The sequence below is a fragment of the Cebus imitator genome, unplaced genomic scaffold (genome assembly GCF_001604975.1).
Source record: "Cebus imitator isolate Cc_AM_T3 unplaced genomic scaffold, Cebus_imitator-1.0 Scaffold9, whole genome shotgun sequence".
Lineage (NCBI taxonomy): Eukaryota > Metazoa > Chordata > Mammalia > Primates > Cebidae > Cebus > Cebus imitator.
In genome coordinates, this window is record NW_016107324.1 from 6,281,957 (window position 1) to 6,308,695 (window position 26,739).

General features: G+C 40.9%; 1 protein-coding gene across 1 annotated transcript in view; it reads right to left on the reverse strand.

Annotated features, from left to right (window-relative positions):
• The window catches only part of SLC27A2 (solute carrier family 27 member 2), a 51,421-nt gene extending 32,080 nt beyond the window's left edge, over positions 1-19,341 (reverse strand). Inside the window, exons 1-3 of the mRNA XM_017544945.2 lie at positions 18,642-19,341; positions 4,827-5,033; positions 393-551 (exon numbers count right to left, since the gene is read on the reverse strand). Of these exons, the coding sequence (XP_017400434.1) occupies positions 393-551; positions 4,827-5,033; positions 18,642-19,119 (844 nt within the window). The 5' untranslated portion in view covers positions 19,120-19,341. The remainder of the gene's footprint in view (positions 1-392; positions 552-4,826; positions 5,034-18,641) is intronic.
• Positions 19,342-26,739: the final 7,398 nt, after the last annotated feature.

Genomic DNA, 26,739 nt, shown 5'->3' on the forward strand with positions numbered 1-26,739 from the left:
TAATTTTTTTTTTTTTTTTGGTAGAGATGAGGTCTTGCTATGTTGCCCAGGCTGGTCTTGAACTCCTGGCCTCAAGCAACCCTCCTACCTTGACCTCCCAAAGTGCTGGGCATACAGGTGTGAGCCATTGCACCCAGCCCTAAAATATTTTAAAGGAGTTTCTCTCTTGATATACTGAACGATTATAACATTACATTATTAGATGACGAGTCATGAAAAAACAAATTATTTTAGATGCTTGCTTGCAATGTGTGAGTCAAATAGCTTTATTGTTAATGCAAAATTGAAGACTGTTCCTAGCAGACAGCAAAGTAGCCAAACTTTATGTTACTTTTCCTTGTGAGAAAATATGAATGTGCACTTGTCTCCAACACTTTGTAGAAAAAGCTTACCCGCCACAATACATCCGTGGATGCCAATCATTAGTGCAGCACTGTGGTACAAGGGCAGAGTGACATAGATGACATCATCTGCCTTCAATCTGCTTACACTAGTGAGGCCAGTTCCATACCAAATGCGTTGATGATTGATCACGGCTGCTTTTGGAAGACCTTTGCAAAGATACAATAGAAGGCATGAGTTAACCAAGATTGGGCATTTACATTGTAGGAGAGAGATCTGGCTTAGGAAGATTAATCATCCTGTATTTTGAGAACCGCACTGGGAAGGGCCATGACCAGTTACACCAGGAGTTGACAAATTTTTTTCTATAAAGGACCAGAGAGTAAATGTTTTAGGCTTTGTGGGTCATACATTCTCGGTTGCAATGACTCAACTCTGCTGTTATGGTCAAAAGCAGCCATATACATACATAAATGGAGTGTGGCTGTGTTCCAATAAAATTTTATTTACAAAAACAGGTGGGAGGCTGTATTTGGCCCACAAGGCATAGTTTGCTGACTCCTGAGTTAGATGGTTATAACAGTAGTAATCTAAAGAGAAATAGAAGGCGGGAATGAATGTCCATTGAGTTTCTGCTCTGTGACTACCATTTTGCAAGACGTTTAAAAAATTTCACTTAATTTCCATAACAAGTTTATGTATGACATAAATAGAATTATATTCTCCAATCCACAGATGTGAAGGCTGAGAATCAGAGATTTCTTATGTACTAGAGTTTCTTTACACAAATAAAGCAAATATGAACATTTTCTCATATGTTCTTGCCTTTTCCATTAAAAAAAATGCAATCTTCTACATTTTTGTTTCTGCTGCTTAGCAATGTTTGCTGGAGATTTGTTCATGTTTGTACAGAGAGCTTTCCCTTATTTATTATTTATTTATCTTTCTCAGCTGCCTCAAGTCCTTTTATAAATGTATTATAATTTATTTATACTATTTGCTGTTACAAATGATGCTGCAGTGAATAACCTTGTCCACATGGCAGTTCATACTATGTATGACACTGTATCTTTTGGATAAATTCACTGAAGTGAGATTGTTGTGTCAAAAGATAAAAGTTATCAAGTCCTATAATCCCAGCACTTTGGGAGGCTGAGGCAGGAGGATTGCTTGAGCCCGGGAGTTTGGCACCAGTCTGGGCAACCATAATGAGACCCCTTCCCTACAAAATAAAAAAAAATTAGCAGGGCATGATGGCATGCACCTGTATTCCTAGCTACTTGGGGGACTGAGGTGGAAGGATCACTAGAGACCAGGAGGTTGAGGCTACAGTGAACCATGATTCTGCCACTGTACTCCAGCCTGGACAACAGAATGAGTTTCTGTCTCAAAAAACAAAAAAAAGTCTTTGTAACCTTGATAGATAACTGCCATACTGCCAGTTATAATGGCTGTCCCCATTCATTCTCCTATCAGCAATATATGAGTATCCCTGTTTCCTCCTAGCCTTGTCAATGTGTGCTCTCAAATGTTGGGACCTTTGCCAATCTGAAAGGTGAAAAATGGTATCTCAGTGTAGTTTTGGTACATTAGACTAAATGCATTTGCATTTTCTTAACCATAATTTACATACACTTTTTGTAAAATTTTATTCTGTGAGTGTACACTTACATTGTTTCCCATGGAAGATCAATTCAATTGGGAGGGCATGAAGTCACGAGAAGGGGGCTAAGAGTTTAAGATCTGAGTGGGTAAGCAGGCTTTGTGAAGAGGAAGACAGATCTCTGTTGACTCAGATTCTTTAATACTTGATGGTACCTTCACAAGCTATTGCCAAATAGCAGCAACTTGCTACAAGGCAGACAAGTATGGCTAGCAACCTACCATTATTGTAAATACAATTCAAAGTTCATGTTCTTTGACAATGGGCCAGTTTTTTGTTTTGTTTTATGTGAATTTTGTTGTTGTTGTTGTTGTTTTGTTGAGATGGGCTTTTATTCTGTTGCCAGGCTGGAGTGTGGTAGTGTTCAAGGCGCACAACAGCCTCAGCTCAAGTGATCCTCCTGTCTCAGCCCCCCAAGTAGCTGGAACCACAGGTGTGCACCATCATGCCTGAATACTTTATTTATTTATTTACATTTTTTGTAGAGACAAGGTCTTGCTTTATTGCCCAGAATGATCTTGAACTCTTAGCTGCAAGTGATCCTCCCACCTTGGCCCCAAAGTGTTGAGATGATAGGTATGAGCCATTGTGCCTGGCCTCTGATTTTTCTATTTTTTTTTTTTTACAAGAAATGGTCATCTTTATTACCTTGAAGTACTTTCAGAACTTTCCTAAATTAAGATTTTGTATTAATGAAGACATGAGAATATCTGGTAACTATTATATAATTTTGTGCTAATGACTTCCTTTGATGAACAGGTACATTTGTTCTTCAACTGCTTAAGTGAATTCTTTTAATTAATGTTTATAAGAGTAACTTAGCATTTTTTTTTCTAGAGATAGTGTCTTGCTCTGTTGCCCAGCATGGGGTGCAGTGGCACGTCACTATATCCTCAGACTCCTGGGCTCAAGTGATCCTTCTGCCTCAGAATCCCAAGTAGCTAGGACTACAAGGTATACACTATACCAGCTAATTTTTAAATATTTTCATAAAGATGGGGTCTCACTATGTTGCCCAGCCTGGTGTCAAACTCCTGGGCTCAAGTGATCCTCCTGACTCGACCTCCCAAAGTTCTAGGATTATAGGTGTCAGTCACTGTGCTTGGCCTAGCAAATATTTTCTTCAGAGAAAATAAAAAAAGTAAAATAAATGCCCATCCAATTGTCTTCCAATTAAATATAAATTCTGATTTATGAGATTAAATCAGAGAATGCTCATTCTCTTTTTTCTCCCTAAAAGGGGTTTTCTATTTGATTGTGAAAACATGCCTTATAACAAAGTTTCATACATGTTTTCACAGTACTAACACTAGAATTCCCCCTCATTAATTGGGCTCAATTTGTTCCCAAAAAAACATTTATGATTTAATTTTACTGTTCTATTAAGAAATTATGATAAAAGTCCCATAAATTAAAGGAGTGTCTGCATGCAACAGAAGCAATTGGTTAATTGTGCTATCTTACCTTTCTGTTGGCCTGGCAATAAAAATAAAAAAATGAAAAAAGATAGACATTATGGTTTGGGCACCAGCTTTAATATGTCATTCCTGGCTTCTTTTCATTTACTTAAAGAAAATACTTAGCAAAAGTGACTGTATGAAGTGAAGCCAGCAATAGGGTTAAACTCAGGTCCAAGAACTGTGAGTTCAGGTAGGTGCTAAGGGCCTGTTGAGGTGAAGGAGACAGTTTCTGTCAGCTGCAGTTGAGATAAAAGGCTCAAAGGAAATTTTAGCCCTGTCTATTGTTTATCGAACAAGGAGAACACATGCATTACCTGCTTAAATTAAATTGAAATTTTAATCAAGAGAGGTAAAAACCTCATAGATGCAATTTTCCAATATTAATAATAATTGGCATTCTGGGGCTGGCTTCCTGTCCTTCTTTTAAATATATCCCTCAGGCTCCATATTAGCACATTTTGTCTTCTCTGGCCTACAGTAGGCAGACATTAAATATCTATCACATGAATAAACAAGGAGGTACTGGGATAGAGCTGTCAATTGTATGAGCTGTGGAATCAGTCTGCAAGGTGAATCCTGACAGTTCTGCTTCTTATCTTGGGAAATTCTTAACCTCTCTACGCATCATTTTCTGAATCTCTAAAATGGAAATAAAAATAGTACCCATGTCAAGAGTGGGGGCAAAATCTTATCAACAAATGTTGTAAACCTTGAAGAATGCCTAGTACACACTACCGTTAATATTGCTTCTTCCATACGGCAGTATTCTTATAACATTGTTAACTGGCAGTATTTCTTCTTACTGACTCATCATGGTACAGTTTACAGTTAGAGGCATCCTAGATTTGATGAAATACAGTATTTTAGGCCTTATGATAGAGCCACCCCACAGCCACAGTACCAAACAGCTCCAAGCTGGTGTTGCATGGCGAAGATAGTGGTCAAAACATTTATATAAATAGAACCCAATCGCTGCCTACTGGTCTTCTCCTGTGTTCCATTTATAATCAATTATACAGTCTATATGAACTATGGATGTAATATAATCAAAATACAATAAGCATGAAAAAAATTCCAACTAGCCAATCAGTGCCAAATCTTATCCATCATCATAACTACTTTTGTAGTTCTTGGTTAACCTCTTTATGTGTTCTATATGGACTGAGGGAAAATATGCATAGTTTGGAGAAACCTAAATGGGATCATATGCTATGTAATAAAATCACTTCCCACAGGCAAATAACTAAATCTCCTGAAGTATTCGTTATTCAATAGGTTTTGCCAAAGAGATTTGAAAACCCACGCCAACATTTAACACCTTCAGATCCAGTTTTTTTTGAGAATCCTCCCTTTATTTTTACCTGTGGTTCCAGAAGTGTAAATGTATAAGGCAGGAGTGGAAAAAGTGACTTCAGACCTCCATGACTCTGGGATAGGTTCAGTTGATACTTCATCCACTTTGTCCAGGAAAGCGTGAACCCCATCTGTGTTAGAAGTTCTGCTCACATAATAGATGGACACATCTTTTTTAAGGCTTGGCAGTATCTCTTCAACAGCTGCTTGTAGTCCTTAATTTAATAAGAAAAAAAACCAAACAATCTAAATCAGTCTATGAAAGTTCTATTAGTGCTTCCATAAGCATCATAATTTTATTTTCAGCATAATTTTTTGCTTAAATGTATGGACGTGACAAATTATACTTATCATTATGCATTTTATATTATTATTATTTTAGTGGATATAGGGTCTCACTATGTTGACCAGGCTGATCTTAACTCCTGGCCTCAAGCAATCCTTCCGTCACGGCCTCCCAAAGTGCTCGGATTACAGGTGTCAGCCACTGCGCCTGGCCCTGTTATGCATTTTAAACATGAAATGTGCTACATTTGAATATTTGAGGGAAGGTTGGGTTTTGATGGTTTCGCAAGCATAGCAGATGGTTGGCTGAAATCTGTACTTCTTGTGGCAAGTGCAACCAATGGACATATGGGCCAAACCCAAGAAATATCAGCATATAACTGATATATATCTAAATACACTCCAGAAATAAATTTAGCTATTCCTAATATGTGCCACACAGGACCAGTGATGAAAAAAAAGAAAAATTTAAGGAAAGAAGGGAGCCATGCTAATTAAGAAAGATGATAGAAGCTAATTTTATATAACATTTTTTTTCTTATGCATCAGTAACAAGTTGTTTCCTAGGAAGGTTTAACTGATCTGAGAAATAAGCTCTAAATTTCATAAGTACATTATCTTATCTGAGGAAAAAAAGGAGTAAGTTAGAGCAGTGTTTTCCAACCTGTGGGTCATAATTACAGTAGTAGATTGTTAAAACCATTTAAAGTGAGTGATATTTTAAAAAATGAGAACTACTTACAAGAAGGAAATAGAAATTTTGGAGCACATCTTACATAGTAAAAGGTAACAATTCTACTGACAGTTCCACTGCTTATCTTGAGAAGTTCTTAACCTCTCTAAGCATCATTTTATGAATCTCTAAAATGGAAGTAAAAATAGTACCCATCTCAAGAGTGGTGGCAGAATCTTACGAACAAATGTTATAAAACTCCTTGAAGAATTCCTAGTACATACTACATTTAATATGGCTTCTTCCATATAGTAGTATTCCTATAACATTGCTAATAGGAACTATTCCTAATAGATGAACAGGGCTTTTTTTTTTTTTAGATTTAAAAAAATTCTTTAAGTTCTGGGATACATGTGCCAACAGATGCTAGAGAGGATGTGGAGAAATAGAAACACTTTTACACTGTTGGTGGGAGTGTAAATTAGTTCAACCATTGTGGAAGATAATGTGGCGATTCCTCAAGGATCTAGAACTAGAAATATCATTTGACCCAGCAATCCCATTACTGGGTATATACCCAAAGGATTACAAATTATTCTACTATAGAGACACATGCACACATATGTTTATTGCAGCACTATTCACAATAGCAAAGATTTGGAACTGACCTAAATGTCCATCAATGTTAGACTGGATAACGAAAATGTGGCACATATACAGGGCTGTTCATTTTTAAAAGGTTTGTTTTAGTTATGTAGGTGTGTGGGTATTGGGTCACGCACAAATGTATTTCTTACTGGGTTAAGGTCAAAAATTTTAAAGGCACCGATTTAATATGCAAACCACATTTCATGCTTGCCACTTGGATTTTGTGCCTTTAAGCTATAGATGAGACTGCTTTTAAGCCTACTTGTCTTGAATTGTGATAATTGAAGTGAATATACTTACTCTTAATAGGAAGATGACTAAATATGCCAGGAAATTATTGGGAAGGCTATACCTAATTTATCTTATATGCTTTGTTTTTCCGATGCTTGTGTATGATATCTCCATGAAGACAAGAAATATCACCAGGATAAATGCATTTAAAATTAAAAAAAATATTTTAATCAAAACACTCATGTACCTGGTAATAATAAATCAAATAGTACAAAAGGATTTATAATGAAAATCAACAAGCCCTTACCCAGGCCTTCCTCACAACTAAAGCTACTGCCTAGAGGCAAGCATTGTCAATTTTTAAAAAGCTGTTTCTTCTGGCAGTTACCTCTCCATCACCAAAAAAATATGCATTTCCTCCTACTTCTTAGCCTATAAATTTTGATCCCAACTTCCATTTCATCCTGTCCATTTCTGACAGTTGTTATCTTCCCTTTACATTGTCTAGGGTAATAGAATTTATATTTATTCTGATATCATTATTCTGTCTTCCCTAGCTTTATGGACTGGCTCTAGAAGCTGAAAACCAAAATAATCAGAATCAACATAATAATGACTATGAAAATATTCACTGCAGAGCCGAGTAAAATGCTATAATTGTACTTTCTTTCTTGAACAGTTATCTTGGAGTTTCCAGTTGGTTATTATTCTTTAATGTGCTATTTCAACCCTATCAGGTCACCTTTTTTTTCTTTTGCCCCAGGAACCTTTATTTCCCTCTTTTGCAGTTTTTAAAAATTTTTTGTTTGGTTGCTCTTTAGTCCTTCAGCATTCCAGAAAGGTTACAAAAATATGACTGTTGTAGAAACAGTGGCATCACTCCCGTGCCACTGCCTTGGCTCACATCCTCATTATTTCCTACCTAGGTTATTGCTTTAGCCTCCTGACCAATGTCGTGCCTTGAGTCTCTTCCTGCTTCTAATGTATTAGCTTCTCTATCATCCAACATCTTGTTGCCACCCTGTTTAAGATCCTTCAGGGCTGTTCATCTCTTGTGATAGAATCCAATCTTTTTATTCGGGAGGTCCTGCGGTCCCTTTGGGTCCCGCTCCTGCTGGCTTTCTGATGTTATCTTATACTCTCTACCTCTTGCTCTCTTTCCTCTTACCACACTGATCTATGGAAAATCCCTGAAGGTACCTATATGCTCATGTCTCATTGCCTTCGCCCAGGTTGTTTCATGCTCTCTCAACCCCTGGTCACCTGGAAAACTCCTGCTTATCCATCAAGACTCAGTGTAGGTAGCACTTCTTTTCTGTTACCTTCCCTCCCTCTGCAAAGTTAGCTGCTCCCTTCTTCAGCTCCCATAGGAGCCTGTATATACAATTATCAGGGTATTTAGTACATAGTATGATAGGGTTCAATTTTTTTTTTTTTTTTGAGACAGGGTTCTGGGGTCTACGAGGCTGGAGTGCAGTGGCGTGATCACAGCTCACTGCAGCATCGACCTCCTGGACTCAAGCGATCCTCCCATTTCAGCCTCCCAAGTAACTGGGACTACAGGTGTACCATGCCCAGCTAATTGTTTGTAGAGATGATATTCCATTATGTTGCCCAGGTGGATCTCAAACTCCTGAGCTCAAGCTGTCCTCACGCCTTAGCCTTTCAAAGTGCTTGGATTACAGGTGTGAGCCACCATGCCTGGTAGATATGGTTAATTCGTTTTCTCCTCTATTAGATAGGAAAATCTTTGAAATTAAGATCATAATCATCTTTGCACCCCTGGAACTACTAGATAAGTGCTCAATAAATGTTTGTAATTGAAAAAGTCTGACAAAGTATGATAGTGCGGAAGAGACACAGGAATAAGCTAAAGCTGCCGATGTAAACAATTCAGAACTGCAGGTTGATAAACCTTTAATAAAACGTAAGGTAAAATAATTTCTGAGATACAAGTATGCCTTGCTTACAAGTAAGGGCCCACAGAGGTAAATTAAAAAACAACTCCTCCTACTGCTATTTAAAGAAGGAAAGGAGATTGTGAAATCTCCTTTCCTTCCTCCTGTCATGAGACTCAGCGTCCATAGTCAGATAATCCATTTATAAGTTACCCGATCCATTCTCATTCCTTCCCTCCCAACATTTACTTAAAGTCTATTTAAAGAGTGTTCCCTGTGTGGCAGGCAGGGTGCTACACTCTGGATAGGACAGTGAGCAAAACACTGTCCCTGTTTTCATAGACCCCAGATCTAATACAGGAGAAACAACAACAAAAAATCAAAATAAGTTGCCATAGATGTCACAATAGGGGAAGGAGAAGGTATTTGGGAAGCAGGTGGGGTGGGGGCACACAAAGATGACCCAGAAGTGCCCTGTAAACTGAGAACTGAAAGACAAGCAGACGGTGGAGATGAAGATCAGCTGGGACTGAATAAGCCTGCAGTAGAACGGCTTATGCAAAGTCTCAGAGCCAGCGCAGCACAGGACCCAAGTAACTAAGAGGTTAAAGCTGACTGAAATGTGGAGTGGGAGGGAAATAGGCTGGGAGAAGAGGCTGGAGACTTAGAGAGCAGGTCCCCGAGGGCCTGGCTTAGGCCAGGCAAGTGGACTGGAGGGGCTTGAGCAGAGGTAGAGAGACCAGCTGGTAGTTGAAGCTTGTCTACACTGGAGGCAGCAGTGTGTAGGGAGAAGTGAATGTACTTAAGAGATATCTGGCAAGTAGAATAGATAGGACTTAGTAAGTCTTTTTTTTTCTTCACCTCCAAGTAATTATCTTAATGAGGAGAAAATGGTAGGTCAAAAGGGACTTTAAGTTTTTCTGTAATTTTTTTTTTTTTTTTTAATGTACTCACAGCTAGCCAGGGCAACATGGCAAAACACCTCTATGAAAAAATACAAATATATGTATGTATATTCGCTGGTGTGGTGGCGCACACCTGTAGTCCCAGCTGCTCCAGAGGCTGAGGTGGGAGGGTCACCTGAGCCTGGGAGGTCAAGGCTGCAGTGAGCCATGATTATGCCACTACACTCCAGCCTGGGCAACAAAGTGAGACCCTGTCTCCCACCCTTCATACCTCCCAAAATAAAACAAAAGAAAAATGTACTCAGGTATTAGTATCAAAAATTTAATAATAAAAATAAAAGGAAACGTAATTAAGCTGATGTCATGCTTGATCACAGTCTGAGCAACTTTGCATCATGTGTACTTCATTCATGTTCCCAGCTGGCCCTCTGCAGGCATGTAGTTTGTGATTCCTGACCTTTTATGGAAGTCATCTAATCTGAAGGGAGGGCCACTGCACCTGCCCCACAAAATTTCCCTCCATCTCCTCTAGGCTGTGGGTGTAGAATTTGTTATTTGGGCAGACTTGAGTTTCCAGTGGCTTGCCAACCATATCAGGACACACTATGGCAGCCTTTATTCCTTTAAAGGTATAGAAAACAAAAAAGAAATCTGAAAGGAAATTCTGGATGTGAATATACCTGTCAACTATCTAGTTGATATTTAGTGTCTTTTCTTTCTTTTCTTGAATCTTTTATAGATATAATGGGGCCAACTTTTTTTTCTTTTTTTGAGATGGTACCTCACTCTGTCACCCAGGCTGGAGTGTGGTGGTGAGATCTTGACTCACTGCAACCTCCGCCTCCCGGGTTCAAGTGATTCTCCTGCCTCAGCCTTCCGAGTAGCTGGGATTCCAGGCACCTGCCACCATGCCCAGCTAATTTTTGTATTTTTAGTAGAGATGGAGTTCCACCGTGTTGGCCAGACTGGTCTTGAACTCCTGACCTCAAGCGATCCACTTGTCTCAGCTGCCCAAAGTGCTGAGATTACAGGCGTGAGCCACTGTGCCCTATGGGCCTACATATTTTCTAATTTAAGCATAAAATATCTTTCTTTCTTTCTTTTTTTTTCTTTCTTTTATTTCCTTTCTTTCTTTCTCTCTCTCTTTCTTTTATAATTCCTATTGTAAAGTCTGCTCATTGAAGAGTGAATATCAACCAGAACATATAAACTTCCAGTAATTCTATCTGTCAACGTTGGGTTCTTTGAGACTCCGAGATGTGCATGCAGGAGTGCTCTTGGGATTGGGACCTGTGAGGCTGCAAGGGAAGCAGACTGGATAGAGGGAGACATTGAACTGCAATGCAGTCACAACAGAAGCCTCCCTCGGCAGATCCTCTGATCCTAAGAGGACTCTGAACCTGGGATGCCCTTCAGAGTTGTCCCAAATTAAGGGAGGTAGGCTGTGCCTTCATACCTGCCCATCAACCAGTCCACTGGACTCAGGCTGAGGTGGTCATGTTTGACCTTGGGCAAAGTGTCTCTGTTCAACCAAGTACAAGTCCTGGGAGGGGTCTCAGCTGAGAGCTCCTAGCAGATGAAGAGTGAGTCCATCAGTCCTAAAGGGGGGATCTGGGTGGCACATCACAGCATGCACCCACTTCTCTCTTTACTAATAACAAACATTTAAAATTTTCATTTGCATAGAACTGTTGGCATAGGAGCTTTACATACATCACTTCACATAATTTTTATAACAATCCTGTGATACAGATACCAGTAATCTTATTTCTATAAATGGGAAGAGGCTAATCAAGTCAGTGAATGGAGGGTCACATGCAAAATGAAAAGAATCATTCCAGGCTTCTGAGATTTCCACCTCCCTGTATGAGCCAACCAGATTAAGTTCTAGCAAAGTGACTTATTTCTTGGAAGAGGCTAGCTGCTTGCCCTTCTGCTCAGCACTTGTTAAATCGTGTGGATCTGCCTTTAATGAGTAACATGGATGATCTTTTCTTGAAGAGCATAACATCAAGCTTTATTAAAAGCTCGGGTATGAGAAATAGTAGTCACAGAACGTTGCCTGAAGGGTGTAGAGCAGCCCCATCAGTTAGTTCTTCATTAGTCTAGTTTTAAGTTGTCGATTGAAATAAACCTTCAGAGAAAGAGCACACACTTGGGTGCTGAAAAATCGAGTGATTACAACATTACTCCCCCATCCCCTTAAAGTCTATTCAAATAAATTTTTAAAAAATTAAGGTAGCATATTAAGTCCACACCTGCCTTTTTTTTTTTTTTTTTTTTTTTTTTTTTTTTTTTTTTTTTTTTTTTTTTTTTTTTTTTTTTTTTTTTTTAGAAAAAAGGAAGAACTTTCTGAATATACAAGCTCATTGCTAGAAGGCAGAGAGAGAGGGTGGGTGGTGAGCTGAATCCATCTTCATTCCTAAGGCATCAAGGTGCTCAGGCTAAACCTGCAGCTTTCCAATAGGAAAACATTCAGTCTAGTAGCTTGCTCTGCTACTAGATTGCCTCAAAGAATGTGTAACTCACTGGGTTAAACAAAAAATCCCAGAAATATTTACCAAGAAGGTAAGATCCAAAAGGAAGGTAGGGAAAGGAAATGTGCTCTGATCGTAAAATGGCTGGTTGATGAGCAAGTCAAGCTTGAAAGTTTATCTCTTTTCTTCATTCATAAAAGTAGCCGAAACACAAACTGCTGCTATTAACAACATAGTCCTTAAAGACAATCTAAAAATAGTTCCTAAAAAGCCATTCATAACTGTGATTTTGCATCTCAGTCATTGGCAGTTTGGAATGACAGTATTTTGTTCAGCAAGATGATGCATATTATAACACTTCAAATAGACACATGCACGTGCCCCACTTCCCCACACAAAACAAAGCACCCAGAGGTCATAAAAATGTTTAATTAAGGTTAAGTTCCACCAGGAGCAAGCAAAAGTTTAACAAGGAAATACATACTCATTTTACATTTATGTAATTAGGTAATAATCTCCTTGATGTTATTTTTTATTCCTTCTTGCTTATATGAAGTCTTGCTTTCTGAATAGCCCCGGAATCAAAGGTATTTCCTTATCATGAGTTACCAGGTCATACAAGGCCTTACATAATTGTTAGCATTTGATATCTGTAAGCAACCATGTCATCTTTCTACTAACGATCTACTTCTCTTTCCTCAGAGGCCATGGGAAGGTCCTTTTCAAATATTAGCCACTTATTATGAAGAATAATATTAACTCTATCCTTCTCTTTCAGATTCAATAACATTAACACCTGATTCAGAGTTTGTTTTTACCTCTTCATCCCCTTGTTTCTGAAGAAAATAAAGTGCTAGTTTTGTTCTTGGATGGAGATGTACAACCACCTCCTTTGCAAGCTTTAGTTAGGAGCAGGGAAAGAAGAAAAATTTTAGAGAATATCTTTAAGCTAGCTTCCTTGGGCTACTAGGTTGGGAATCCCGGTTATTGGATATATTAATTATTTGGTGTCTGGGTTTCTGAGTATGTATTTCCCTCCCAGGACTTGTCCTTGGTTGAAGAGAGACACTTTGCCCAAGGTCAAACACGACCACCTCAGCCTGAGTTTATTGGACTGGTTGTTGGGCAGGTATGAAGGCACAGCCTACCTCCCTTAATTTGGGACAACTCTGAAGGGCATCCCAGGTTCAGAGTCCTCTTAGGATCAGAGAATATGCCGAGGTAGGCTTCTGTTGTGACTGCATTGCAGTTCAATGTCTCCCTCTATCCAGTCTGCTTCCCTTGCAGCCTCACAGGTCTTATTCCCAAAGGCACTCTTGCATTACTAGGGAATTATTCAAAGATAGATGAGACAATTCTAAGACTTTGAGACAGTCAATGTTCACTGAAGCAACTCATCTAAGTTACTCCCTGGGCAGCCCAAAGAGGTGAGAAGAGTGGAGATTCGATGATTTCTGTGCCTTGATACTGGACTAAAGTTGGCAGTAGAAAATTAAATATTTCCTTCTGTGGAAGTGAGGCCACTGCTGTTGGCCATTCTTTGGACTCTCTGAGTCCCTAATTTTTCCATTTCCTGAGTCCATTCAGGAAACAGCTTAAAAAATGACTGTTATTTAAGTCCAGCCTGCCATTGTTCTTACACTGCAATACCCTTTAATGAAGCATCTCACTGTGTTAAGCACCTGATCAGAACTGTCTCGGGTGCTCCTTTTGCCTGGAATGCCCCCTCCCCAATGGCACTTGTCCAGCTCAATAGTCAGTGCCCCAAAAAGCCTTCTCTGGACCTCTGCTTGTTTTCCTACAGCACTTGCAGCTCTCCCAGCACACTGGGCACATTATCCTGGGTGTCACAATCATTTGTGTATGTATGTGGTTTAGTTCTTTTATTGGGCTGTAAGATTCTTGAACTAATTCATCTTCTTATTTCTCCATCCCATCATGGCAGAGAGAAAACTAGCCTGTACCTTGTTGGGACTCTCTCCTTTTTGTGTGTGTGTGTGTGGCCTCTCTTCCCTCTAAATGTTTCTTGCTTTGAGAATCATATTGTTGTACCATCAGTTTTTCTCAATCTAATTGCAAAAGTTTGGATGATAAGGATTATCCTTGGTCCCAACACTTGTTTTATAATGAAATTCTTCTTAGAGCTTTTAACGATGCAAAATTTTTGAAAGTTGTTGTAAGCATTTTCATCTGTCACATTGTTTAAAGGTCTAATTTTGTTTTCTGTAACCTTGCAAAACCAGGTCAAAGGCAATCTGGAACATTTTGCAACTTATCTGGGACTCAGCTTTGCAACAGAGAGTATCTTTATCTGTTGCTAAAGCCTGTATAATAATGGTACCTACACTGTGGGTGCCTTGCATGGCTATGTTGAGCCAGGCAGTATAGACCCTGCCAATGAGCTGATGAAGGGACCTGCAGGAGACCTGGGTTATCTACCCAGAAAAGCTAGTTTAATGATGGTCTTAATGCTAGGATAAATGGGAATGGAACAAATCTACTATTTCAGGCCTCTTTTGTATGTTTTTGTAAAATATCCCATATTGTGTGAAATTAAATATGTTTTCCTGTTTTATCCATATTCTGTGTTTGGTAAGTTGTGTGAAAAACTACCGGCTCAGCCACTTGGCTTTTATTAATTATAACTTTGATACAGTTCATATAGTTGAAGACAATTTTTCCATGTGATTACCTAGATCATATCCTCCCCTGGAGAACGATCCTGAAATGTACAACACAGAGAAAATCATATTCTCTGGGAAACAGTGCCACTGCTTGATTCAGGGAAGTGTTTGTGAGTCTTGACTTCCTGTAACTATAGTAAATTTGGAAGGAGTAATGGAGTACTGAAATTCCTGATAGGGTTGAGTCCTGTTCAGTTTTATAAAGAGACCCCTAAACTCATAACAACTGGATCAATCCTCATGATAAATGCCTCTGTGCTGGTCCTTTACATATACTGCAGAATTTGACTGACAGATAGAGCTCAAGAGCTCTTAGGAGCCCACAAGCTCTGGGCTGAAATTCAAAGTATGGAATCAAACTCACATTTATGTATCATGTTCAAGATGGTGTGATAGAATACACAGTGCCTTGTGAGAAAAAAAAAAATCTAGGTTCTATGTCTACCTTTCTGTTCCTAACTATCTATGTGACCGGGTGCAATCCATATCATCCCTCTGGGCCTTTGTTTATACAGCTATAAAACAATGGAAAAGCTGGGCTCATGCATGTAGTCCCAGCACTTTAGGAGGCTGAGGTGGGCAGATCACGAGGTCAAGAGATCAAGACCATCCTGGCCAACATGGCGAAACTCCATCTCTAATAAAAATACAAAAATTAGCTGGGCGTGGTGGCATGCACCTATAGTCCCAGTTAGGAGGCTGAGGCAGGAGAATCGCTTGAACCCAGGAGGCAGAAGTTGCAGGGAGCCAAGTTTGCGCCATTGCACTCCAGCTTGGTGAGAGAGGGAGACTCTGTCTCAAAAAAAAAAGGGAAACTAGACTAATTGTTTCTCAAAGCCTAGTCCTCAGACCATATGCTTCAAAATCACCTGGGGTGGGGGTGGGGCTTCTTATAAAAATACACATTCCTGGGCCCCAACATAGTCTTACTGAGTCAGCATTTTTAGGGATGGAGCTCAGAAATTTTATGTTTTTGTTTTGAGACAGGGTCGCACTCTATCACCCAGGCCAGAATGTAGTGGCACAATCACAGCTCACTGGAGCCTCAACCTCCCGGGCTCAAGCAATCCTTTTGCCTCAGTATCCCTAGTAACTTGGACCACAGGCGCTCACCACCATTCCCAGCTAATTTTTGTACTTTTTTGTAGAGACGGGGTTTCGTCATGTTGCCCAGGCTAGTCTCCAGCCTCTAGACTCAAGCGATCCTCCCTCCTCTGCCTCCCATATTGCTGGGATTATAGAAGTGAGCCACAGTGCCTGGCCACAGAAATGTTTTTAAAAGTATGCTTCCCAGGTGATTCTTAGGCTTTTAAAGTTTCTTCTGTAAATTTTTTTTTGAAGTATAACACATTCATTAAAGTTAGAGGATTATAGGGTTAGTATATCTCTAAGATCCCTTCTAACACCAAAGAATTCTAAGAATCAACATATTTTCCCAAGGGCATGTTTAGTAAACATGCAACTCTGTGCCAGACTGTAATTTTGCTTCATGTGCAAAGGTATCTCAGTGATTTGGAAAAACTGATTTTTTTTTTTTCAAATATGTGGCCTATCTCAAAAGTCAGTTGACTATCCAGAGAGTGCCTTAGGTCCACTAGAAAGTCTGGTTCGAGTTTGATTTTAATGTAGAAATTTCAATATATTCTCCATGTAAATACACAGCTCTATGGCAGAGAACTGTTGCCTGGGTGGGAAGAGGGTATCTGGTTGTAGTTTTAATTCTGACTTTATTAATAGAACCAAACTGTATTATGGTCATTTAATCCTGAGCTTCTTTGTCAACAAAATTCCAAATCCTGTGACCTTCCTCTAAGGGGGCCTGGGATACTAAAGAGATAAATAGGATTTAAATGCCTCTTGAAGTGGTACAAAGATCATTGTGTTAATAACTTCCCTCCAACTAAGCCGGTAAAATAATAGGCTTAGGAGAGTCTTCTAGTTACAAAGTAGTGACGTTTTTGCTTTTCTCAGGCAACTAGAAATTAATGGGAATTTTCTTGAAAGGACCATCTCTTCCAAACAATGCAGCCACCTTTAAGCTTGACTTTCTTTTTTTTGAGACAGATTCCCTCTCTATACCCCAGGCTGAAGTGCAATGGTGTGATCTTGGCTTCCTGCAACCTCTGCTTCCTGGGTTCAAGCGATTCTCCTGCCTCAGCCTCCCAGGTAGCTGGGATTACAAGTATGCACTACCATGCCCAGCTAATTTTTGTATTTTTTTTTAGTAGAGACAGGATTTTTGCCATGTTGGCCTAACATGGCAAATTTTTGCCATGAGCTCCTAACCTCAAGTGATCTGCCAGCCTTGGCCTTGCAAGGTGCTGGGATTATAGACTTGAGCCACCGCATGCAGCCTAAACTTGTCTTTCTGCTTTTAAACTTTTATACAAGCCTGTATTTTTTGGATTATTTATTTCATGCCACATGAAGCAGGTGTGTAAGTTTCCTGGTTTCTCACAAGTGAATTGACCTTTAATCTTCTGTGATACTAGGTAACCCAAGTAGCTTGCCTAAGTTTCCCCAGCTATGAAATGAAGTGGTAGAGCAAATGGACACTTGATCCCTTTCAGCACTTACACTTTATATCCATGTAGAGGAAGACAACAAGATGTAGGAAAGAGGCTGGGTGTGGTGGCTCACACTGGTAATCCCAGCACTTTGGGAGGCCAAGGTGGGTGGATCACTTGATCTCAGGAGTTTGAGACTACCCTGGGGAACATGGTGAAACCCTGTCTCTACCAAAAATAACAAAAAAAATAGCTGGGTGTGGTGGTGCATGTCTGCGGCCCCAGCTACTTGGGAGGCTGAGGTGGGAGGATCGCTTGAACCTGGGAGGCAGAGGTTGCAGTGAGGTGAAATCATGCCACTGCACTCCAGCCTGGGCAACAGACTGAGATCCTGTCAAAGAAACCAACAAAAAAAAGACGTAGGAAAGAGCATGGCTTTGAAGTTGGATAGAGCTAGCTTGGAATTTTATGCCTCAGTTTTCTCAAATGTATCATGGTGGTAGTGGTAGTAGGGTAGTGATATGTTATCTCCTGGGGTAATAAAAGCATCTACCATAGGGGTTGGCACCGAAATGCATTCTAGAAAGCTGAGGCTCCTTGGCTCCCTAAACCCCTACTCTGTCACTCAGGTCTTTCAGCCCACACCTGGGTAGGCCTTTTCTTAGTGATTGAGAGAAGGAACCCTTGGTCCTTATTCGAGTGCAGAGACAAGCTCTCTGGGACGGAAAAGCCATCAGCCCTGTGAGTAACAGGTCCTCTGTTGCTTCCTGGCCTTGTCATCACTTGAGCATGAAATTAATATTTCAAGTCTGGCTGAAATGTGGCAGGAGGTAACCACAGAACTGAAGGGGTCACTATTGTTATAGATGTTGGGGGTGGAGGGCTCACAAGGGCCCCGCAGCAGATTCCCAATATCGTCTCTCTGGGGATCAGGTGGGGTCACCTTTGTTCTGCAGCAAGGGCCAGGGATGCTAACAGCACTTGAGAGCTGGAAGCAACATTGAAGACTGCCTCATTAGAGAGGAGCAAACCAAGGGACAGAGAAAATTGACTCTCCCATGATCACACAGCTAATCAAGCAGCAGAGGTGAGAAGAACCCCTCTGGATCCACTAGAGTTCACACTCAAGACCCTCTGCATTTTAATGCAGATATTATAAGTATTGATTAAGAGCTTGGACTTTGGAGACAGATGGCTGGGCATGAGTCTTCACCTCTCAGGATCTCAGTGGTCTCATCTATAAAAGTACTATAATAAACCCTATCCACTGTGAGGATTGAAAGCCACACTGCCTGTAGAGTGCTCAACACAGAACCTAGCACATAATCAGCTTCCACAACAGGTGGTTCTATATGATCATTATTTGCGATTCAAGCAAACACTGCCAACCCCTTTTTCTATATCTCCAGTTCCGATCTGAACCTCCCTCTGCGAGCCCCTTACACCACGCTGTGGCTGGTTAGTCAAGGCGCGGAGAAGCCCTGGTGCCAGGGCAGGGCGGTCCTCGGGGCTCACCTGGCGAGGCCAGCAGCACCTTCGCCCCGCAGCACTGGAAGCAGTGCAGCAGGGACTTCGCGCGGATGTTGCAATTGAGGCACGCCATGGCACAGCCCAGCTTGACCAGCCCCAGCCACAGCCACACGTAGGCGGGCTCATTATCCATAAAGAGCGCCACGCAGTCTCCCTGGCGCAGGCCGAGGTGGTCGTGGAGCGCCCGGGCCACCTGGTTGCTGCGCCGGTCCACCTGCGCGTAGGTGAGAGTCTCGTCGCGGAAGAGCAGAAAAGGCTTGTGTGGCGTCTGGCGCGCTTTCTCCAGGAACACCCTCAGGATGGTGCGCACCGGCCGCTGCTGCCCATAGCTGCGCACCCGCCGGGCCACGGAGGCCACATGCAAAAAGTAGCCCATGTCCTGGAAGAAGTAGGGACAGCAGAGATTCACCAGGAGCGGCAGGAACAGCAGCGCCGCCAGGACCGTGTAGATGGCGGGCAGCATGACGGCTGCGGGGCCCTCTGTCCCAGCGAGGGCAGAGGGCGCACCCCGGGCGTGCAGCGCGGCGACCGGGCGGGCTCCGGGCGGAATGGCGGGCTGTGCTGGGGCGCACGCTGCGGGACGCCGGGCTCGTGAGATCAAAGGGAAGACAGAGCCCCTCCGCTGCACGCACCGCCGCGGGCTCCTGCGCAGGTGGAGTAGTGTGCGGGCTGCCTGGGGTTCCGGGCGGGAGTCGCCCGTTGAGCCCGCCCCCTCGTGGGGTGCAGCCACCTGCGCTCCCGGCCCGCCCACGCGGTCCTCCCTAGGCTGGGCAGGCGGCCCGGAGGCTCACCGGGGGCCTCGGCCACCAACCCCGCCCTAAGGTCTGGGGTCAAGTTTGGACTCGCTCACATTGTGACCGAAGTACTTTAACCCTAGGAGCCACGTTTCTTTAAATGGTGATAAGACGCACTTAGCGGTTGTTGAGACTATTAAACGAGATAATGCAGGCCCGGAGCTATTATTTGTTACCACTAATAGAGTGGCTTATGGAGACGACACTGTTTTTGTTGATGAAGTGCCTTATGACAGTCCTATTATTTCTTAATAGCGGGCACCAGGTGTCTCTGCCAAACCAGAATCTCATCTCTCCTTCCTAGTCCCAAGGGCTTTGTTTCTCAGATTTGCTGCTCAGCCGGACTGCCAGGCGGCCTCCTGCAGCGAAGCCTTCAGGGTTGAACAGAAATGCCCGCGGCAGTCACGTCCAGCTCATCCCAAGCCCTGCCGGGTGAATGAGGGCAGGACACCCTAACCTAGTTGGCCCTGTCCTGCTGGGGGGAGCCCTGATTTTGTGAGGAGCAGTGCCACATATCACCATGTGAAATAAAGCTTTGGCATTATTTCGATTTAAGATTTTGTTCTGTTAGGTGCCCCTGCTGTTCTTCCATGTTGAAAATTGGCAAGTGTTGTCAGCACAGTTCGCACATTTACTAAGTGGCTCTGTCGGAGAATAGTATAGCACAGAGGACATTGAGTAAATGGTATTGGCATTTCTCAAAAACCATTTCTTTTAGAGGAAACGTGAGCCTTTCTTTTAATATGCCTTATTGCTACTACTGTACAAAATGAATACTCATACTTGCCACCGAGGAGGGTCAGGATCTAAGTAAAGCAGTGTTTTATTTTCACCCTGTCCTGTCCTCCTGTGTTCCTCTATCTTAATTTTATATGATAAATACAAATGATGAATGCTTACTCCTTCCAGACACACTGCTACGGGCTTCCCTATGTTACATTTTGGGAGCCTCAGTTATTTTTTAAACGTGGCACTTTCATGCTCATTTAGAGACAAGAAGGGGAACCTTAAGTGAATTGAGACAGTAAGTAATTCGTGGGTTTTGGAACTAGTATCTGTTTGGTCTTGAGAAACTAACTCTTAGCTTATTCTTAGCAACTGTATTATGCTGTCCTGTTCTCTATGTTTCTGTCGATGTCGTGTGTGTGTGTGTGTGTGTGTGTGTGTGTGTGTGTAACACACAAAAATGTTTCACACTCTAGACCCTCCCCCCTTTTTTAGCCTCCTCTTCTTATTCCTAAAGTAACTGCTCAAGCAACCTTTCCCCTTTCCTGACTTTCTTATCTCTGATCCAGCCACCTGGTTGCATCATTTCTCTGGGGATGAGGAGGCCTTCATCATCCCTGAGGAGAAGGCAGTAGAATTAACCAAAGTAGAGGGCACGACAGAAACCATTCTCATGTGCACTTCTTTCATGTTGAAGCTCACAGCCAGCCCTTCCCTTTTCATCCCAATGCCACCCTCATTCCTTGATGGCTAGTCACTTCAGTGTGGCCACCTAGACCCCTCTTTTCTCTTCCTTAAATAGCTACTCTCTACCCAGAGTGCTAGATTACCACTAGGACCCACTTTTTCCCCTCTTATTCTGAGGATCACTTTTTTTTTTTTTTTTTGAGACGGAGTTTCACTCATGTTACCCAGGCTGGAGTGCAATGGCGCGATCTCGGCTCACCGCAACCTCCGCCTCCTGGGTTCAGGCAATTCTCCTGCCTCAGCCTCCTGAGTAGCTGGGATTACAGGCACGCACGACCATGCCCAGCTAATTTTTTGTATTTTTAGTAGAGACGGGGTTTCACCATGTTGACCAGGATGGTCTCGATCTCTTGACCTCGTGATCCACCCGCCTCGGCCTCCCAAAGTGCTGGGATTACAGGCTTGAGCCACTGCGCCCGGCCTGAGGATCACTTTAATCTGAGTTGCAAGTAAAAGAAAACAAGACCCAAGCTAGCTGAAGCAGAAGCAGGAAGTTAAGCATTAACGGGAGAGTCCGGGGGTAAGAGGTGAAGGATTTTTAGTCTATAGCTTACATGTGGACACGTGGATTTAGTTTCGCTTGCACTATTTCTCCTCTGCACCTCCTCTGTTCTCATTCAGGCTCTCCCTTTGCAGTCCAAAGATGGCTGCCAACAGCCCTTAGGGGTACATGCTTTCTGTCTCAACTTCAGAGAGAAATACAAGAATCTTTTTCTTAGGAGTTCTCATTTAAAAAAAAAACAAAAAAAAAAAATCCCTGACTATATTATGCCCCCATTCCTGAACCAATGTCTGTGGGTCCTGGGGAAAAAAGGGACTAGTTGTTTTAAGCCAATCAGGGCTCACCCATGGGGCTAAGGATATAATCAATTGCACCTAGGCCATTTTGTGGAACATTTTAGGGTATCATTAAAAAGTGGGGTTGGGGAGAATAAATAAATTTGGGGAATTGGCAAATGTCTATAATGAATACCCTCAGACCCTTTGTCCCAATGATTCCAGTTTTGAGCCTGGGACCCAGCTCTGTCATGAGGTTAATAGATGTTGTAGTCTGTTTGGGCGGCTATAATGAAATACTGTAAAATAAAATTTAAACCTTATTTTCTGGCTCTTGTGACTCAGACTCAAGCTTTCACCACACTCAATTAACAAATATTTATTGAGTTTCTGCTATGAACCAAACATTATTATATACTAAATATTTTTAAATGGACCAAAACTTAATTCCTGCCCCTTTTCAAGAGAACTTTGTTTTTAGCAATTCTAATCTGGCACACTCCTGAAAATGCCCTGCACCTTCCTCTTTCTACTGGCTTGCTCTTATGACTTACCACCCCTGACCATCCTAAACCTGTAAATCTCAACTCTTCTTTAAGGCAGTAGTTGTTTGATTCCTGCATTTCTTAGTCCAGTAGTATTATATTTTGAAACAAAGTTAGGGACTCAAAAAAAGTAACACCTTCTTAATTTTCTAGTAAAAGCAACCCACTCCCCCATCACAGTGTATTTGTTATTTTGTAAAAGAATGACATTTTTGGCAGTAAAAAAAGTACACTAGAACTATACACTTAAAAATGGTTAAAATGGTCAATTTTTGTCTTATGCTTATTTTACTGCAATTTTTAAAACAGTAACAACAAAAGTATAGCCCTTTCCGAGAAAAGATGAAGACAGTGTTACACCACTATGTTTTATATGTGGAGAAGCTGAAGGTCTGTTTGTAAACTTCTTTTACAAACAGACGTTCAGCTTCTCCACATACAAAAAGGACAGAAATTAGCCAAGCATGGTGGCATGCACTTGTAATTCTAGCTACTTGGGTGACTGAGGCAGGAGGATCACTTGAGCTCAGGACTTCAAGACTGGACTGGGCAACACAGTGAGATGCTATTTCATGTAAAAAAAAACAAAACAAAATAATCTTAGAAATTTTCACAAACAGATAAAAATGAAAAAGAAATTAAAATATTTTTGAATGCAGAAAAGTGCAACTTTTGTCTGGGTTTTTATATCGTATAGAAATTGTTTTATACAAGTTTGTCTATTCAGGAACATAAGTTCCACAATGAAATATGAAGTAGAGACAGATCTTGGACTTTGATATAATTTAGGATTTTGTCAGCATTGATATCTCAGACATGGAAATTCTCCATCCCCATAGCCTCTTCAATGCCCATCACTGACAAACATAAAAAACATCCAGAAAAACGACCACATCAAATGAACTTAATAAGGCACTAGTTCCAATTCTGGAGAGATGGAGATATGTGACCTTTCAGACAGAGAATTCAAAATGGCTATTTTGAGAAAGCTTAATGAAATTCAAGATAATACAGAGAAGGAATTCAGAATCCTATCAGATAAATTTTAGCAAAGAGATTGAAATGATTAAAAAGAAGCAGAAATTTTGAAGCTGAAAAATGCAATTGACATACTGAAAAATACATCAGAGTCTCTTAACAGCAGACTTGATCAAGCAGAATAAAGAATTCATTAGCTTGAAGGCAGGCAGTTTGAAAATACACAGTCAGAAGAAACAATAAAAAAGAAAAAGAATAAAATATGCCTATAAGATGTAGAAAGTAGGCTCAAAAGGGCAAATCTAAGAGTCATTGGCTTTAAGAGGTAATAGAGAGAGATTGGGGCAGAAAATTTATTCAAGGGAATAATAGAAAACTTTCCAAATTTAAAGAAAGATAATAAAGTATAAGAAGATATTAATAAAGTATATAAATAAAGATATTAATAAAATATGAGAAGGTTATAGAACACCAAGCTGATTTAAACCAAAGAAGACTACCTCAAGGCAGGTAATAATCAGACTTCAAAGGTCAAGGGTAAAGAAAGGATCCTAAAAGCAGCAAGAGAAAACAAACAAATAACATACAAAGGAGCTCCAATACATCTGGTAGCAGACTTTTCAGTGGAAACCTTACACGCCAGGAGAAAGTGGCATGACATGCTTAAAGTGCTGAAGGTAAAAAAATGTTTTATCCCAGAATAGTATATCCAGTGAAAATATCCTTCAAGCATAAAGGAGAAATAAAGACTTTTCAAGACAAATAAATGCTGGGAGACTTCAACACAAGACCTGTCCTACAAGAAATGCTAAAATGAGTTATTGAATCTGAAAGAAAAGCATGTTCTGATGTTCTGAAACAAAAGATGTTCCAGGATCACCTTGTGCTTTCCTTGACCCAGCCCTGGAATCAGCCATTTCTCTGTGGGATCCTGCTTTTGTCTTTTGACTATGGTGTTTAGACATGGAAGCCAGGGTGCAGGTGTACTCCTTCTGCAGGAGGTTATTGCGTCTAGGCTCTTTCAATGTACAAAATAGGAAATATATACTTTTTCCCCCCCCTTTTTTGAGACAGAGTCTCTTTCTGTCTGTCACCCAGGCTAGAATCCAGTGACATAACCTCTGTTCATTGCAACCTCCACCTCCCTGGTTCAAATGATTCTCATGCCTCAGTCTCTTGAGTAGCTGGGATTACAGGCATGTGCCATCACACCTGGCGAATTTTTGTATTTTTACTAGAAGCAGAGTTTTACCGTGTTGACCAGACTGATCTTGAGCTCCCAACCTCAGGTGATCTGCCTGACTCGACCTCCCTAAGTGCTGGGATTACAGGTGTGAGCCACTGGGCCCAGCCAATATGTAGTTTTAAAGACCATGAATTTGTACTGATAGCTCTAATTTTGTAATCCAACACCAAAGAGTTTGCTGCTTCTTCCTTTACACCATATCTTCTTAAAAAAAACAAAAAGCAAGCCTCCTATGGGGGTAAACTGGTTTCCAGTGAGACAGCCAAACGGGAGGGGAACCCTGGAAAAATCCCAACCGGCCTGTGCACTGGAAAGAGTGCACACTAGGGTGGAGACACAAGTTCACAACGTTTGCAGCAGGGAGGAGCCTGGGCCCTCCTCTTTCAGTGTGGATCCTAGGATTTAAGGCCCCTCCCTTGAGCTGTGTGGAACTTGCAGGTGGGAATCTCTTTAGCAGGGACTCTGGCCTGTGGAGGATCCCTGTTTCCCACTTTTTCCCCCTTTCACCCAACAAAACCCTGCTTTACTTACCCTTCAAACCGTCTGTGAGCCTAAATTTTGGTGACCATGGGATGGACAAGGACCCTGTCTTTAGCTGAACTAAGGAAACGTCCTGCAACACCAGCAATATCAATATGTTTATCTATTTGAAATTCTAAACTACACACAAAATAGTTTCAGAATTACTACATCAATACCACTACCCAAGACATACTTACCTTACTAGGTAAAGCTCAAGGCTTTCTTAGTTATTATCCTTAGAATATTCCCTGAGAGTGGCCAGTTAGAGTTTCACATTCAAAAGTTGGAATAATTATTTTTCTTGTCCTGAATAATTACATTTTTGATATGATACATGCTTAGGTTGATTTGTTTCTGTTTCTGTTCAATTTACAGTCCTCCCAACCTGGTGATTAAATTTTATATTTGAAAATGTCAATATGTGGTTTTATGTGGTTCAAAAGTTAAAACTATATAAAAATATAATCAGAAGAGTTCTATCTTTTTTTGTCTATCTTTCTCATTCACTTTCATCATTTTTCTTTAGGTAATCAATCCTACTAGTTTCTGGTTAATCCTTTCTGTATTTCTTTTCGCAAAAATTAGGACACATGCATATATTTTCTGACAAATGAGCTTTGGCCAAATAGAAATATTGTCTTGCTGGACACAAAGCACCCATTTTCAAAGACGTTCCCAGTAACTGAGTAAATATTTTCTCTTCTTGGTGTATCTGAGTGCAGCTGTGATAGTGAGAAAGAAAGAAAGGAAAAAGAGAAAAAAAGGCCAGGTGAGAGTGGCAGTGAAGAGTAGGGGGCCTAATTAGCCTTAAGAACTTATTCACGGTTAGTAAAATTTCCACTAGATGGCAGCAACACTCCAATAATAAGTTTCCCATGTGTTCTGGGAAGCGGTTACCCACCTACATGGAATTAGGAGTTGTGGAACTGTGGAGTATGTTTAGGACAGACTGCCACACCAAGCAGAAATATTTTAAATGGATTCATTCTTCAGTTAAATACCAATTTAACTTTAAAAATTAACTCTAAATCCAGTTTATCCCTCAGTAATGTAATATACTGAAAAAAGAAAGACTGATCCTGAATCAATGTATGACTGATCTATGATTTGATAGTCTCTCTAATAAGACAAGATACTGTAAACAGCAAATGTTAAAAAACCCTTAAGATTCAGTAAAATATATTTTTATGCCCAATGTTAATTAAAATCTCTTTATTGATTGTATTTTACCACTTTATTTTTAGTTCAATTTTGTTTCGTCCTGATTTTTAAAACAAGTAAAAAGTAGTCAAAGCCAAAAGGTAAACTAAATATCAAGGTTAATTTTAACTAAGATTAGGATCTGGTAGGTACAGTCAGGATTGTAGAGGTAATGCCATACCCCTGATTAACTCAATAGATCTTGCAAAATGTTCTATTTAATATCTGTCATTGCCTTTCATGGCTCAGCTAGGCTATAGGAATGATATGCCTTCCACAATATTTAGTAGTATAATATGATATGGAAACAACTGCTTCCATAAGTGTAGAGGGCAGGAGTGATCTGATTGGCTGAGGGTAGTCAGCGAGGGCTTCCAGGAGTAAGTGAACTTTGAAAAAGGTGCTGAAGAAAATCATAGATATGAGTTGGTAGTTAGGGAAAGGTAGGCCCTGTGGATAGGAGGAAAGATGTTAAAAAAAAAAAAAGGATAATTGCAAATTATGTCATCTCATATTAAGTCATTCTTTCATGATGAAGTGAAGGAAAA